The sequence below is a fragment of the Acinonyx jubatus genome, chromosome D1, assembly GCF_027475565.1.
Source record: "Acinonyx jubatus isolate Ajub_Pintada_27869175 chromosome D1, VMU_Ajub_asm_v1.0, whole genome shotgun sequence".
NCBI lineage: Eukaryota > Metazoa > Chordata > Mammalia > Carnivora > Felidae > Acinonyx > Acinonyx jubatus.
In genome coordinates this window covers 90702074-90716671 of record NC_069390.1, presented here as the reverse complement: position 1 = coordinate 90716671, position 14598 = coordinate 90702074, and the positions used below count along the sequence as shown (strand labels likewise).

The window sequence follows — 14598 nt, the reverse complement described above, 5'->3', positions numbered from 1 at the left end:
TTCCAACGCCACCCACCCCCCGGGGCCGCCCCAAATTGGGAAGGGCGGACATTCGTTCCACTGAGATGAACGGAACGTTAAGGGCGTCCCTCCCAAAACTCAGCTAACTTGCCGTGAACCGAGGTTAGACAGTCCCTTCCTTCTCTACCCGTAGGCCTGAAGGCGCCGCAGAGACAGTTCCGGGTTACGCGCCAGAGCAAGGGGAGGTTCGCACATTTCCGAATCCACGCCTCAAATCCCGGGCTTCCTCCCGCCAGTGGAGGAAGGCAAGAGAAAATGGGCACCAATCAGAATGTAGACATGGAAGACGTTCATGGTCAGAACCAATAGGAGAACTGGAGGGCGGGGCCGAGGATGCAGGTTCGCTCTTATAGTTTAAACCGCGGCGGCCAGGCGTTAACTGTAGCTTGGAGGTTGGGTGTGCCGTGCGCCTGCGCGAGCTGCTGGACGCTAACGGAATCTTGCGGAGCTTCGCTAGGCCGGCAGCGGGAGTCGGTGCGGCGAGCGGACCTCGGCGGGGCCGGTAAGCGGGTAGAGACTGGAATAGGGGGCGCACGGGCCCACGAGGGCCGATCGCCCGCCGTGCGGAGAGGTCGAGGTCTGGATAGCACGGAATGGGAGTACCCTCACTGGTGCGCCGTCTCACGTCCGACATACCTTCCAAACCCGGGTTTACTGCTTCCCAAGGTTGGTGTAAGCTGTGTCGTGCTGTGCCCTTGGCGTGCCTGAGCCCCTTGAAGTCACAGTGGGCTCCGGTGGCGCGCCCCACGTCTACTGCCAGCCCGATAGCTGCCCTGGCTGGCACCTCCGTAACCCAGAGGGCTGCAGGGGAAGGGGGTGGTGTCGCCGCGGGAGCCGGGTTCCCCGGAGGCCACCAGCATCCGAGGCGACGACCGCGTCCGAGGCCAGGTGGGCACCAGGTGGCCTTTGTTGTTGTGCAGCGACCAGTCTTCCCAGCCGGTAGTTGCGCCCTTTGTGAACTTCTGGGTGTAACCGTGCGAGCAGCTCTCTCGCTAATGAGTTAGGATAGGGTGGAAAAACGAACCCTGTAGCCCTACCCCAGATGAAAATAAACCTTTTTTCTGATTGTAAAGTTATACCGTCCCGTTGATTTTAGAAATAAATCCAAGAAGAACGAACGTATAAAGGAAAAAAAGAAGAAAATTCTAGATATTCCACTGGGCCACAGATAACCATCAAAAAAACCCACTTCATGTTTGGGTTCCCTTCAGATATATGCGTTTTGAGTATATATACCTAATTATATTCATAAAATATATTTGGTTTTATGTAATTGTTTTAAATATGATAAAGCACAGTCATTTAAAAAGCAGATTATGCCTTAGTAATATTTTAGGAGCATGTGACTGTCAAATATAGATAAAGCATTATCATTTTTAATGGATGCATGGTACTTCTTACAATGGCACTACTGTACAATATATTATTTAACCAGTCCCCTCACGATGGACACTTGTTTTTCCAGTTTCTTCATCATAAAATAGAATGGTGGTGGTTACAGGTATGTATACATGTTTGCATTCTTGTTCAATTTATCTCCTTAGAATAATTCTTGGAAGTGGATTATGGCTTAGACATTGTGGTGCAGTTTAAATTGTGATTCATAATGCCAAGCTGCCCTCTAGAAAAATTGATATCCCCCCATCTACACACACACAGTGTGTAGGGTGCTTATTTCTCCACACTCTGACTGACACTGGGTATGAGAAAATCTTACCAATCTGAAAAGACATCTTAATGTCTTTATTTCCGTTATTAATGAGATTAAACATTTTTTTGTGTGTATTAGTCATTATTTCTTCGGGACATTTTCTGTCTTTCCTTTATTCTGGTCCCCTATTCTGGTGCATTTACCTTTTACTAGCTTTCTAAGAGGAATTTGAATTAGTGATTTTGAACCTGTTGCACACATATTTTCCCCAGTTGTCCCTTGGATTATGGTTGACTTTTGCTGGGTGTTTTGTTTTCTCTTGTTTTGCTCCAATGTTGTGGTTCTTTAAGCTGCTTGCTTTGTTCCAAAGTTGTGGTTCTTTCAGCTACTTGCTTACTTCTCCCCAGAGGTAGATAAATTTGTTGTAACTCTACAGTAGCCTCCTTGTAATGGTTAGAATCTAACTAGTATCCCAGTTTAAAATCCTCCCCTTTCACCCTTGAAATCCTTGCACTTGGAACTACTAAACCTGGGATACCAAGTTGCTTAAGATTTTTGAAGAGAAGGCACTACTGGGTATTTTGGTCAATATTATCAGTATCTACAAAATATAAGCTGCTCTAGCTTCTATGTGACAGGTTCCTCCTAAGTAAAGGGAAAGGATTATCAGGTCTTTATTAAAAAGAAAGAACTTACAGTTACCTATGAGCTTTACTACAGTTTATGTTTTACTATTTGCAAACACCCTTCTTCATACATTGAAGAAAAAGGAGTGTGCCCTAATTTAAATGCAAACAAAATAACATGTTAATCACTGTATAGTATAGTAGATATGACATTAAAAAAAATCTCTTTGGGCTTTAGTATTGGAGATCCTCCTAGCCCAGAGTCCTATTCCATTTCTGTCCCTGCTTTATTCTGTTTTATCTTTTTAGTAGGTAGTTTTGTATTGCATGAACATTGAAATAAATGGTGTAATACCTCTCACAAAGCACCGTTTTATTTGTATACATACCATATATGTGTATGTTACATATAATACATATTATGTGTTATATCTTCATATATAATGTATATAATCTCATTTAATTCCTTCCATTTTTTCCAATGAAGAAAATAAGATCTAAGGCCTACTTCTGACTCCATACCGTGAGTCAGAAACTGAAATTTATGATAAATATTACCTCAGATAACGTAAGTAATTTTGCAAAGTTACATTTTAGGATGCATCATTGCTTCATCTGTGATGATTGTCCTGAGTGTATCTATGGTAACTACCAAAAAAATAATGTCACTAGGGGCGCCTGGATGGCTCAGTCGGTTAAGCGTCCAACTTCGGCTCAGGTCATGATCTCACGGTCCCTGAGTTCAAGCCCCGCTTCGGGCTCTGTGCTGATAGCTCAGAGCCTGGAGCCTGTTTCAGATTCTGTGTCTCCCTCTCTCTGACCCTCCCCCACTCATGCTCTGTCTCTCTCTGTCTCAAAAATAAATAAACGTTAAAAAAAATTTTTTTTTTAATGTCACTAAATGCTTATTCTTCTAGATTTGATAGTATAGTTTAATTAACCTTGAAAGAATTTTAAGATCTAAGACCCTAATCCTCTAACTCCTTTGCTTCTAAGGAATCTTCCAAGCATGGCATTTTAGTGTTTTTTTGTCCTATGTATCGTTTCTTTAAAGTTGAATTTTTAAAATAGTGATTTCTTAAACTCTTCTTTTCCAGGTTTTTCTCGAAAACTAATGGCAGTGGAGGTACATTGAAATAAGGTAGGAAATTGAAAAAAATAAAATGCTTTGGTTTGTCCTTCCATGTTTAAGTGAGGATATTCTACTAGACTCAATGATTACACTAAAAACAAAAGGATCCTGACATCAAAATTAAAAAGGAAGGCTATCTATATATCTCTATCTCTAGATAGATAGATAGATAGATAGATAGATAGATAGATTTTTTTTAGCAGGGGTGGGTCAGAGAGGGAGAGGGAGAATCCAAAGCAGGCTCCATGCTGTCAGTGCAGAGTGGAGATGTGGGGCTCAAACTGCTGAACCGTGAGGTCATGACTTGAGCTAAAACCAAGAGTTAGAGGCTTAAGTGACTGAGTCACCCAGGCGCCCCAAGAATGTTTGCAACTTATGTAAAAGGTGGTGAAGAAGATGATGACTATGCAACTGAGACCATTTGTGGCTCACACAGCACTAGACTGATAAGCTTTCTAAGAGATGCTGTGCTTTATTGAGTTAGGACATTTTCAGGTAGTATTGTGCCTGGTATAAACCAATGTATCAAATATTTAACGGACTAAATTTCTTACTTTTAATTTCTCTTTTAAAAAATAAGACACTCAGGCAAAGCTCTTTATGAAAATTCAGAGGAGTAGTGAATATTTCATTTGCTTTTTTCTTTTAATTTTTTTAATGTTTGTTTATTTTTGAGAGAGAGACAAAGAGCATGAGTAGGGGAGGGGCAGAGAGAGAGGGAGACACAGAATCCGAAGCTGCCTCCAGGCTCTGAGCTGTCAGCACAGGGCCTGATGCAGGGCTCAGATTCACAAGAGTACAAGATCATGACCTGAGTCAAAGTTGGATGTTTAACCAACTGAGCCACCCAGGCGCTCCATTCATTTGCTTTTTTTTTTTTAACGTTTATTCATTTTTGAGACAGAGACAGAGCATGAACGGGGGAAGGTCAGAGAGAGAGGGAGACACAGAATCTGAAACAGGCTCCAGGCTCTGAGCTGTCAGCATAGAGCCCGACACGGGGCTTGAACTCACTGACCGCGAGATCGTGACCTGAGCCGAAGTCGGACACTTAACCGACTGAGCCACCCAGGCACCCCCATTTGCTTTTTAAAAAGACAAAAATAACAGGGGTGCCTGGGTAGCTCAGTCAGTTGAGCATCCTACTCTTTATTTTGGCTCAGGTATGATCCCAGGGTCGTAAGATCAAGCCTCGCTTTGGGCCCAGTGCTGAGCATGGAGCCTGCTTAAGATTCTGTCTCCTCTCTCTCTCTCAAAATTAAATAAACAAACAGCATAACAAGTTAGACACTTGTAGGATCAGGCTTTAATGAATTTGAGGCACAGGTTTCCACATGTATGTAAACCCCATTTCACAATTGCTTTTTCTTCTTCCATCTCTTAATCCTTTTGGGCAGGAATGAGAATGTTTGAATTCTCTTACTCAGGTAGGAGCTTCCTTCACAGGGCTTAATGTTCTTTTGGTTTGGGGTTTTTTGGGGGGGAGGGTTCTTGTTTTATTTTTTCAAAGAGCTGATAATCTGAATGTTTAGGACTTCTTGTAGTACATATTTTCTTGTATTTCTTTCTCTCCACCTACTACTAGCTGCTTGTTGCCTCCTAGATTCTCTTATGGTTAACTGATGCTTTTAATTTCTGTATCAACACAGACTCTCTTTGTTGGTTTCTCCAAAAGAGTATTTTCTTCCTCCATTATATCATGACAGTCCCTTTTGGCTTTTGTTTCTTCCTCAAGGAATGAATGTGGGTGCTCGATACGTCCCCTACGTACAAAATGCTGGATCCGGGATTCTAATCCTTGGCATTTAGGACGATCCATTAGTGGTTTATATGTGCGCATTTTCACTCCTTCTACAAAGGCACTGGTCTGCTTTATGACAGAGGGCTTAACATTTCTCCATTCTATCATTCCATCCATCTCTGGTCCTATAATACATACAGTCATACGTTACATGGATACTTTACCACAGTAGAATCACCTCCAAACTTTACATAAATCTGCTCCCATAACCCCACATAACTGGTTCTGGTAAATAATCGTCTCTTGGGATTTCCCCTGTCATACCTGTCCCACAGGGTACTGCAACACAGTCCAGTCCTTGTAGCATGCTATACAACATGTGAGTTTTCACAGCATGATTAGCCCATAGTTGTTGTAGGTGGGTAACATTGAACTCCTGAACCTCTCGGTCATAAATCCACTTGATATTTTCAAACTTACAGTCATACAAGACTAGAGGAAATTCTACAGCCATACTAGAGGGAAAAAGAGACAAGAAACAGTATGAAAATACACAGCAGCCGTCCAACAGTTTTTCAAATACAAGTGGGGGGGGAGGTAGTTGGGTTAAAAGGAGGGGAAAATCTTTGTCAGTACTGAGTAACAGATAAGAAAGCAAAAAACACCATCCCTAACCTTGAACAACTTTATATTTAAAAGACAAAAACAAAAACACAACACAAGAAACCATGAATCAACTGGTTAGGCCTCAACCATAATGCTATAACATTATTTTTTACATTTTTTCCCAACTTGTTGATTTTGCAGTATCATAGCCAGTGAGGTTTATCCAAGGTGTGATTATTGCTAATTGAAAACATTTTTATGAACTTGTTAATTTTGCATAGTATGAAGTAAACTAGATTTCACTGCTTTAGAAATGAATTGTTAGTCTGTCTGGCCTCAGCCTAGTCTCAAAAGTCAAACTATTCTTCCTACCTTTCTTGCCATTTCAGACACTGAAAATAAGGAAAAATTCAAAAGTACAGTAGTATGACTGCCCAATAATATAAAGCAAGGAAGATTTATATGAATAGTTTGAATGCTCACTTTTAAACTTCACCAGAACCTAATAATAATACCCTTAAAATAAATTCAGGGGAAAAAACATTTAGGAATGAGTGTTATTTTATTTAAGGGGACTGGTCCATATACCTATTTCTTACTAATGGGATAGAACAACAAGAGAAGAAAAAGATAGCCCTCCTGCATATTCATGACATTCTCCAAGTTAGATTCAAAGCTTCAAGAAGACAAAATAAGTGACCTAGTTAATTAGACAGTTGTTGGGAGAAGATATGTTAACCTTTAATTATTTAAAATATTTAATATATTTAAAAATATTTTAACAGCAACAATTGTCTTTTGTTTTTAACGTACCTGTACTGAGGTTTCTGGGGATTTTTCTCTATGTTCAGCAGCTCATCAATAATCTCTGGCTTCTCCATTCCTTGGCCAATCAGAAAAAGGATAGCCATCATACAGCGGACTTGATGATAAAGGAATGCCTGGCCAATCACTTCAAACTGACATAACTGGAAAGGTTCTTGCCATCTCTCCTTATCCAGGCTCTGGCCCACTAGCTGTACTTGAGCAGACAGAATAGTCCTCTGAAAATTGATCACTCCGTTGGCTACATCCATTTTACATAAGTTCCTAAAATCATGTGTGCCAACATACTTCTGAGCTGCATCGTTCATGGCCACAATGTCTAAATCAGCACGAGGGAAAAAATAGTGGTAAGTCCGCTCAAGACAGCTGAACCTAGCACTGAAGCTAGGTTCCACAGGGGCCCAGGCCAGTACACGGATGTCTGGAGGGAGTACCCGATTGAGAATGTGGGTATAGCGGATCTCTTTAGCAGCATCACTGACTTCATCTTTTAAATTACAATCCTCTGAAGCCCTGTCCTTTGGAAAGTGAGAACGAAGGTCAAGAGAAATCACCTATGGAATTAAAGGAAGATGGTTGTTTTAAAGACACAATCTGAATCCTTAGTATGTGCACCTAGAATACATGGGTATCACTTGCTTTAAGAAACAGTATGGTGGCCCTTACCTGTCCAAAGGCACTGACTCCTTTGTCTGTTCGCCCACAGCGGTGATAGTTGGATGTCTGTCTGCTTTCTACTAGTCGAGTCTTGGTTAGAGCCTCAAACAGTTTCTCTTCAATTGTATTGTTTGTGTTTTCCTGACTGGCAAAGCCTTGGTATCCCCAGCCCAAATAGGCTATCTTTAGAGCTACATGTCTTCGACCATGAGCACTGAAATCAAATGCACGCTTAGCTTTTCCAGCTCCTAAAGAATTTTCTCTCACGGTTGAGTCTTTGTTGTTGGCCTGTTCTTTTCTAAGTCTCTGTACCTCCTGCTCCAGTTCCTGTACTCTTTTTAGGAGTTTGACAGTTTGGGTTCTGTCTATGTCACTTTCAGCCATGATAAAAGACAACCAACCCCAGGGATAAAGAAATCATATAGGTCCACTCTACCTGAAAAAAGAGTAAAAGGATACAACAGTTTCAATGCAGATTACTTTGGTGATGTCCATATCATTCCATCATCTGCAAATAGTACCTAAGATTTAATTTAATGCCTAAAGGATATATTTTGCTTCTGCCCAGGGAGACAAGCGTTAGCTTAATTGTTCTGGGTTGATCATCCATAGATAACTGTTCTTTTCTATCCTGTCTGGCCAGTTCACAGGGGAAAAGGAAAGGAGCATCAAGAAATGGCATTGTTAAAGTTTAGTCAGAATTTAGGGAAAATATTTGTAGATCCCATTTCTCTCTGCTTCATTAGCTGTGATGATTTTTTTGATGATGATCATGTTTTTGATACTTTTCCTTAAAACATTTCCTTTTGACTTCTCATTACACTTGTCTAATCTTTCTAATCTTAAAATCTGTTCATATGGAATATATATGTCTACTCAGTTTCCACTGCTTTCCAGTATTTCATATAAAACGAGTGGCTTGTATATTCTGTCCTCTAACACTCAGTTCTGTCTTAAAGGTGGTACGGCAGAAGCTAGCCTGACTGACGAAACTTGTCAATGATTGTACTTCATATTGCAAGGAGAGCCTGAAGTCAAGGGTTTCCCACTCTTAAGTGGTTTTGATGGCAGAGAGAAGGTAATTAAGCATCATGATCTTTTTTTAAGTTGAATTTCTGTTCTATACCTCTAGCTATTGAAGAGTCAATCTGGAAAATGTAATTAACATGTTGAAATTCCTGACATATTTCAAAATTCTAGCGTTGAATATACTACATCCTTAAAATTGGGACAGTGCTAGACAGTCCATGACTGGTGGTCACTTTATATGGATTGTCACCAAATGTGTTCTAAGGCTATGTTATCTGGGTAGCTCATTTAGTTACTGGCCTTTGAGAGTTTCTGTATCTATGATATGTTAAAAGTTTAAATACAAAAAAAATGAAACTATAACAAATACTAGAAGAAAACTTTTCTTTTATAGTCTTGGAATGTGAAAGGCGTTTCTATGTAAGATACTATAGAAGCCCAGAAAATATATACATCTGTTTTAATTTAAGGATCAATAAGAGAAAGTCCAATAACCAGAGAGATAAATGGGAAAGGAAAAGCATTTCATACAAAAAGAGAAAAACAGCTGATAAAAGTGTATGAAAAGTCGTTCAGTTCTACTCAATGTAAATACCATTTACAGGAGAACTATTTTTCATCCAGCTGACTGCAGAGGAGGTTTGACAGTACACCACTTTGGAGAGGGAATGGAGAAGCAAGCTCTGGAAGATGCTGTCAGTACAGCCTCTTCACAGGGCAGTTGACAACATCCATCAAATTGAGCACACACATATCTTTTGACCCACCTACTCCATTTCTAGAAATTTTACATACACGTGGGCTTGCACAAGTATGTAAAAACTTGAAAGATACTTGGAACATTCGTTTTTAACAAGACTGTAACCTAAATTAAATCAGGGGCTGAAACGATTAGGGCACATCCATATGTCAGAATTCTGTACAACTTTAAACAAAATGAAGTCCATGTGTGCTGATCTCGCTGGATCACCAAGACCATCTTTAAGATTCAGGGGAGTTGCGGGATGCCTGGGTGGCTCAGCTGGTTAAGCGTCTGACTTTGGCTCAGGTCATGATCTCATGATTCTTGGGTTCAAGCCCCGCATCAGGCTCTGTGCTGACAGCTCAGAGCCTGGAGCCTGCTTCGGATTCTGTGTCCTCCCTCTCTCTTTGCACCTCCCCCCTCATGCTCTGTCTCATTCTGTCTCAAAAATAAATAAATGTTAAAAAAAAAAAAAAAAAAGATTCAGAAGAGTTATATAATATGCTCCTTTATGGTATAAAAATGTATATATGACTATGGAAGATTACTAGAGAAAGTGTAAGAAACTACCTTTTGAGAGTGAGACTTGGTGGGGGAAGTGGGGAATCCTTATTTAAAATGACCATGTGCAGTACAGCATAGGAAATCTAGTCATTAGTGTATATATAGTATTGTAATAACATGTCATGGTGACAGACAGTAGCTATACTTGTAGTGAGCTTAGCATAACCTATAAACTTGTCAAATGTACAACTGAAGCTAATGAATATTGTATGTCAACTGTATTTTAATTAAAAAAATTCCCATGTGCATGTACTAGTTTTTCAATTTAATTTAAAAAGAAAAATTGTAGGGCATAAAAGTCCTTATTAGAAAGAAAGAAAAATTGTAGGGATACAGGAAATAGTGTGGGCAGTAGCTACCTGTCCTAGATCCAGTCCAGAAACTAGCATTGGGCATTTGGCTGGTTGATTGGGGTTTAAAAGTTAGTTCAGTGACAGGGTACTGAGATGAACAGATTTAGCTTGGCAACTAATGACACATTAAAATCACTTAAGCATACGAGTGTTTATGTGCATATCACTGCTTTGTGATGGTTTTGGATTAAATCACTCTCATTGGTAAAAGCAAGGACTGAAGCCAGACTGCCTGAGTTAGACTTCCAACTTCATCACTTACAAGCTGTGTAACCTTGGACTAGTTCTTTATGCCTCATGGTATTCATCTGTGGAAAACCGGTAATAAGAGTACCAGTTAGCTCACAGGATTCCATGAATTAGTAAATGTTAAACACATAGAACAATGCTAGATACACAAAGTGCTCCTCAGTGTAAGTTGCATAATATATGTTAAGCATTATGTCTCAAGCTCTTTTTCTGCCTCACCTGTACTGTCCTAGGAGCTACTACAGGTAGCAGAACTACCAGGCATTAGAAAGTGGGAGCAAACAAGAGAGTGGAAATGAAAGCAGCTGGTAGATTTTCTGGAGCTGAGTTAATGCCCCTCCAAACCGCTACCATACTACCCTATTCTAAAATCTGTATTTTATTACAGAACTATTACATTTATGATTGCCTTAGCCATTCTTTCTCCATTTGACTACAATAAAATAATACACAAGAAGGGAATGAACAGTTAATGAGCTGGGAATTATCAGAAAACTGATCAGTATTTTTTCTTCCAGAAGGTCCTACAGTGGAGGGGAAGCAATGGAGGAACTCATGGGACCCAGTGGACAAAAATGGGCCAATATGGATCCAGAAGAAAGAATGTTGGCAGCCACTACAGCTTTTACCCATATCTGTGCAAGGCAGGGTGAGGGAGATGTCAGGAGAGATGCCCAGTCTATGCAATATGATCCCTACAGTAAAGCCTCAATAATTCCAGGAAAGCAGCCTCTCCCTGTGCAACTGCAGTACCCACACGTAGAAAGTAATGCCACTTCAGAAACAGTCTCAGAGGCCTCTCAAAGACTCCGAAAGCCAGTGATGAAGAGAAAGGTGTTGAGGAAGAAGCCAGGAGGGGAAGTCTTAGTGACAGATGAGTCAATTATCAGTGAATCGGAGTCTGGTACAGAAAGTGATATGGATCTCTGGGACTTAAGACAAAAGCTGATGAGTCTGCAGTTCCAGGAAGACAGGGAATCTCCAGCTGACATTTCACAAAAATTTAATTTACCACATGAATACCAAGGAATTTCTCAAGATGAGCTCATTTGCTATCTACGGAGAGAAGGAATGGCCCCTCCAGCTTATGAACAAGACCTGATTGTTGCCAGTCGACCAAAGTCCTTTATTCTCCCAAGGCTGGACCAGTTGAGCCGAAACCGGGGCAAGGTAGACCGCGTAGCCCGATACTTTGAGTACAAACGAGACTGGGACTCAATAAGGTTACCTGGTGAAGATAATAGAAAGGAATTACGCTGGGGTGTCCGAGAGCAGATGCTTTCTCGAACAGAACCCCAGTCCAAGCCTCAGCACATATATGTTCCAAACAATTACCTAGTGCCAACTGAGAAGAAAAGATCTGCCCTTCGCTGGGGTGTTCGTTGTGACCTCGCAAATGGTGTCATGCCCAGGAAGCTTCCCTTCCCTCTTTTTCCTTCTTAAGTGTTTTTTTAACCTCTTTTATGGGATTGTTTGGGGGTAACCTGGTTCTTTCTCTCTTTCCTTTTATTTAAGTAGAAACAACTAACTGAAAAGCCCATGGAACATTATAAAGACATCACCTACCATTGGTGTTTCCTAAGTCTATATCTCATTGGTATTAAATACTACTTCACTTCCTAATGACCACTCTCAAATCCCGTAATTGCAAGACAAATGCCAGAGAAAGAAAAACAGATCTGGTCTTTCACTTTGTCAGATAGCACTATTTCTGTTCTATACTGTTTTTAACCTTTGGCCAATGTGTGAGTTGCTGTCTTTAAAGTTGCTGGGTGTTAAGCTTACTCATTAAAGAATTTTTGGATTTTGTGAACTTGATCTTTTTTTTACTTCTACTTCCTAAGTAAGATGATCTCAAAACTGGGTTATGATTCTCCTTCCAATCATTACTTCCCATCATACTCTCACCACTTAAATGAGCACCAGAGGAAAGGAACAAAAAACTGTCATTTACGCACACACTCCTTAAAGGAAGGAAGGAAAGTAGCAACACAGATAATCCTCCATCACTAAAGGAACATAGTAAATCCAGAAAACTTAAGTGATCTTTTTAAAACTAATGTTTTTTTTTTGAGAGTGTGTGCAAGCACATGTGCATGAGTGGGGGAGGGGCAGAGAGAGAAAGAGGGAGACAGAATCTGAAGCAGGTTCCAGGCTCTGAACTGTCAGCACAGAGCCCGGCATGGGGCTTGAACTCTCAAACTGTAAGATCATGACTTGAGCTAAAGTCGGACCCTTAACCGACTGAGCCACCCAAGAGTCCCAAGTGATTTTCAATAGATGCTCAGTAACAGTACTACATGACATACAGAATTCTAACCCAAGTTTAATTCCAGAATTACTTCAATAATGCATTGCCCTCCAATTGTCACTTCTAGAATACCATGCTTTTTATAATTTGCCACTGAGATTTTCTTGGAAATTATGCTTGTTGTTTGAAGGCTATTCCCACTATTAAACAGAACTTCTTCACTACGAATACTATCTGTAACTAGATGCAGACACAAATATCCAAGTGAATCTGGCCTATTTGGGTACAGACCAAAATGCTAATTCTGTTCACCTTAAATTGGTTCTATTCTTGATGCCTCTAATCCAACGAGGAACATCTAGAACCTGGAGACTGTCATTTGTAGCATTTGAAGCCATCAGAGGGACAGCAGAAACAGTTTGCTTGTTCAAGGGAAAACAGCTGTGCAACATAAAAATGAACAACTTTGACCATTACTATCTGCTAAAATATACTTGCTCCATAATGTCTGGGCCACATTCATCCAGTTCCACTGGAAGGCATTTATCAGGGAAAGAAATAATCAGTGACTCAAAGATAGATGTGGGATATGCTCACTGTAAAGTAAAAATTGCAAACTATCCAACAGTGAAATGATTAGGAATATCGTCCACTGAAAATAATGGGAAGCTATTAACAAAGTGCAAATTAAGTGAAACCAGTTGTAAACTATACAGTATGATCACAGTCATCTACACATGCAAAGCACAAGGAAAAATCAAAACCTTACTGGGTAATGAGATTAAAGGTAGTTTTTATACCTCTTTAAAAACCTTGAAAGCCACATGGCATTTTTATATGCAAATTACACCAATGACTTTATATTATCTCAACGCCCACTATCAACACATAGTTTTTAGTGACCTAGTTTAACCCTTTAACCAGAGAACTAGTCCAAAGGGCTTAAGCAGGTAGTAAGATTTGTGGCAAAAAGACTTGGGTCCAAGACTCCTGACAACGTGCATTGCTTCCTCCAGCACACCGCAGCACACCCAACGCCTGGAAGGGGGCTGCCACATTACCACAACGAGGGAATCGTGTGTACGCCGACCATCGACTGTAAATATAATCAGCTATCGCTAGAGTTTCAATACGTTTTTTGAAGTTGAAAAGATTCAAATCTCAAAATATTAGTAACCAATAGGGTAGTAGAAAGCGTTCTCCGTGATAACCTTTATTTTAAACCAACGAGGGAAGGAGGAATAGCCAAAGGATCAGGAGACACTATGATCACTAACAGTGAAAAGCAATCGCGTGGAAAGCAATCTCCTGAACAATTTTTTAAAAAGTCGCCACGCCTCCCTCTCCACAGACTATTGGAATCCTGACCTCTATTAGTATTTAGTTTTGTGACCAAACAATTCTGAGGCAGCAGAGACTTAACTCCACAGTCCAAGGGCCCTCTAAGTAAACCGCATTACAAGGAGTTCTTACTGCTGCGACTTTCTGCCAGGAGCATCAAGAAGCACCAGATACAAAAACAGGGTCCTAAGCGAGATCCCATATTCACCCACCAGCGCTTTCAAGAACAAGGCATGTAAAAGGGGGAGTGGAAAAGAGAAACATCCAGCTGTCTATACATTTAGCGTTTCTCTTTGGAGAACCCAGAAGATAATTCATCCCCAAATCCCCTTACTTACCTTCCGGTTGTCGACCACGCAGCTTTTCGCGAGACAGGAAGCTGTCACTTTGTGTCTTCTGCGCGCGCGCCCAGGGTCTCATGGGAGATGTAGTCCACCCTTGTGGGAAATGTAGTTCCAAGAGAGACGCCAAAATCTGCCTAATATTTTCTAGTCTGACCACCATTTCCCCTCCGACAAAGCAGAATCTGGGACCTATGCTAACACAAGAATAAAATATAGGATAAATCTAGTGTTATAAAATAACGGAAAAGCAGTTTTTCAAGTCTCTGCTATCTGTATACGAAAACTAACATTGAAGAAACTGGTCCGACTTTATATCCACTTACATGAGTAAAAAGTTACCATTGTAAGATAAAAACATTTGCTATTATAATCCACATGTAAAGGCTGAAGAGGAATTTGATAACCTCAAAACAAACGATTGAGGTGCCCGAGAGTGACCGAACAGAGCTGGGGAGTCGTGCTTCAG

General features: G+C 40.6%; 2 protein-coding genes and 1 pseudogene across 9 annotated transcripts; 2 read left to right on the top strand and 1 right to left on the bottom strand.

The window, feature by feature from the left end:
- Positions 1 to 385: 385 nt before the first annotated feature.
- On the top strand, positions 386 to 12009 carry HYLS1 (HYLS1 centriolar and ciliogenesis associated). 6 transcript variants are annotated; one of them, XM_015072236.3, is made up of 4 exons: positions 386 to 523; positions 3396 to 3439; positions 8219 to 8337; positions 10718 to 12009. In XM_015072236.3, the coding sequence occupies exons 3-4, from the start codon at positions 8324 to 8326 to the stop codon at positions 11637 to 11639; spliced, it is 936 nt and encodes a 311-aa protein (XP_014927722.1). In that variant the 5' UTR covers positions 386 to 523; positions 3396 to 3439; positions 8219 to 8323; the 3' UTR covers positions 11640 to 12009. The 6 variants fall into 6 exon arrangements, with proteins under 6 accessions (XP_014927722.1, XP_014927718.1, XP_014927719.1 ...); XM_015072232.3 differs by having other exon boundaries at positions 10715 to 12009; XM_015072233.3 differs by lacking the exon at positions 386 to 523 and adding an exon at positions 550 to 687 and having other exon boundaries at positions 10715 to 12009.
- Positions 4719 to 14269, bottom strand: PUS3 (pseudouridine synthase 3). 3 transcript variants are annotated; one of them, XM_053203910.1, is made up of 5 exons: positions 14127 to 14269; positions 7269 to 7695; positions 6591 to 7156; positions 5507 to 5686; positions 4719 to 5370 (listed from the first exon to the last, which is right to left on the bottom strand). In XM_053203910.1, exons 2-5 carry the CDS (start codon positions 7641 to 7643, stop codon positions 5046 to 5048), a joined length of 1446 nt encoding a protein of 481 aa, XP_053059885.1. In that variant the 5' UTR covers positions 7644 to 7695; positions 14127 to 14269; the 3' UTR covers positions 4719 to 5045. The 3 variants fall into 3 exon arrangements, with proteins under 3 accessions (XP_053059885.1, XP_014927716.1, XP_053059886.1); XM_015072230.3 differs by having other exon boundaries at positions 4719 to 5356; positions 5496 to 5686; positions 14127 to 14268; XM_053203911.1 differs by having other exon boundaries at positions 7269 to 7691; positions 14127 to 14148.
- LOC113593266 (uncharacterized) lies at positions 5961 to 6118 on the top strand (annotated as a pseudogene).
- Positions 14270 to 14598: the final 329 nt, after the last annotated feature.

Bases quoted from the DNA above. Each gene is read 5' to 3' on its own strand.
- PUS3 (XM_053203910.1), bottom strand. From the start codon at position 7,643: ATGGCTGAAAGTGACATAGACAGAACCCAAACTGTCAAACTCCTAAAA. The intron at 7,157-7,268 runs GTAAGGGCCACC...TTAATTCCATAG, and splicing joins GAGTCAGTGCCTTTGGACAG to GTGATTTCTCTTGACCTTCG. The intron at 5,687-6,590 runs GTACGTTAAAAA...TTTTCCCTCTAG, and splicing joins CCCCAGAAACCTCAGTACAG to TATGGCTGTAGAATTTCCTC.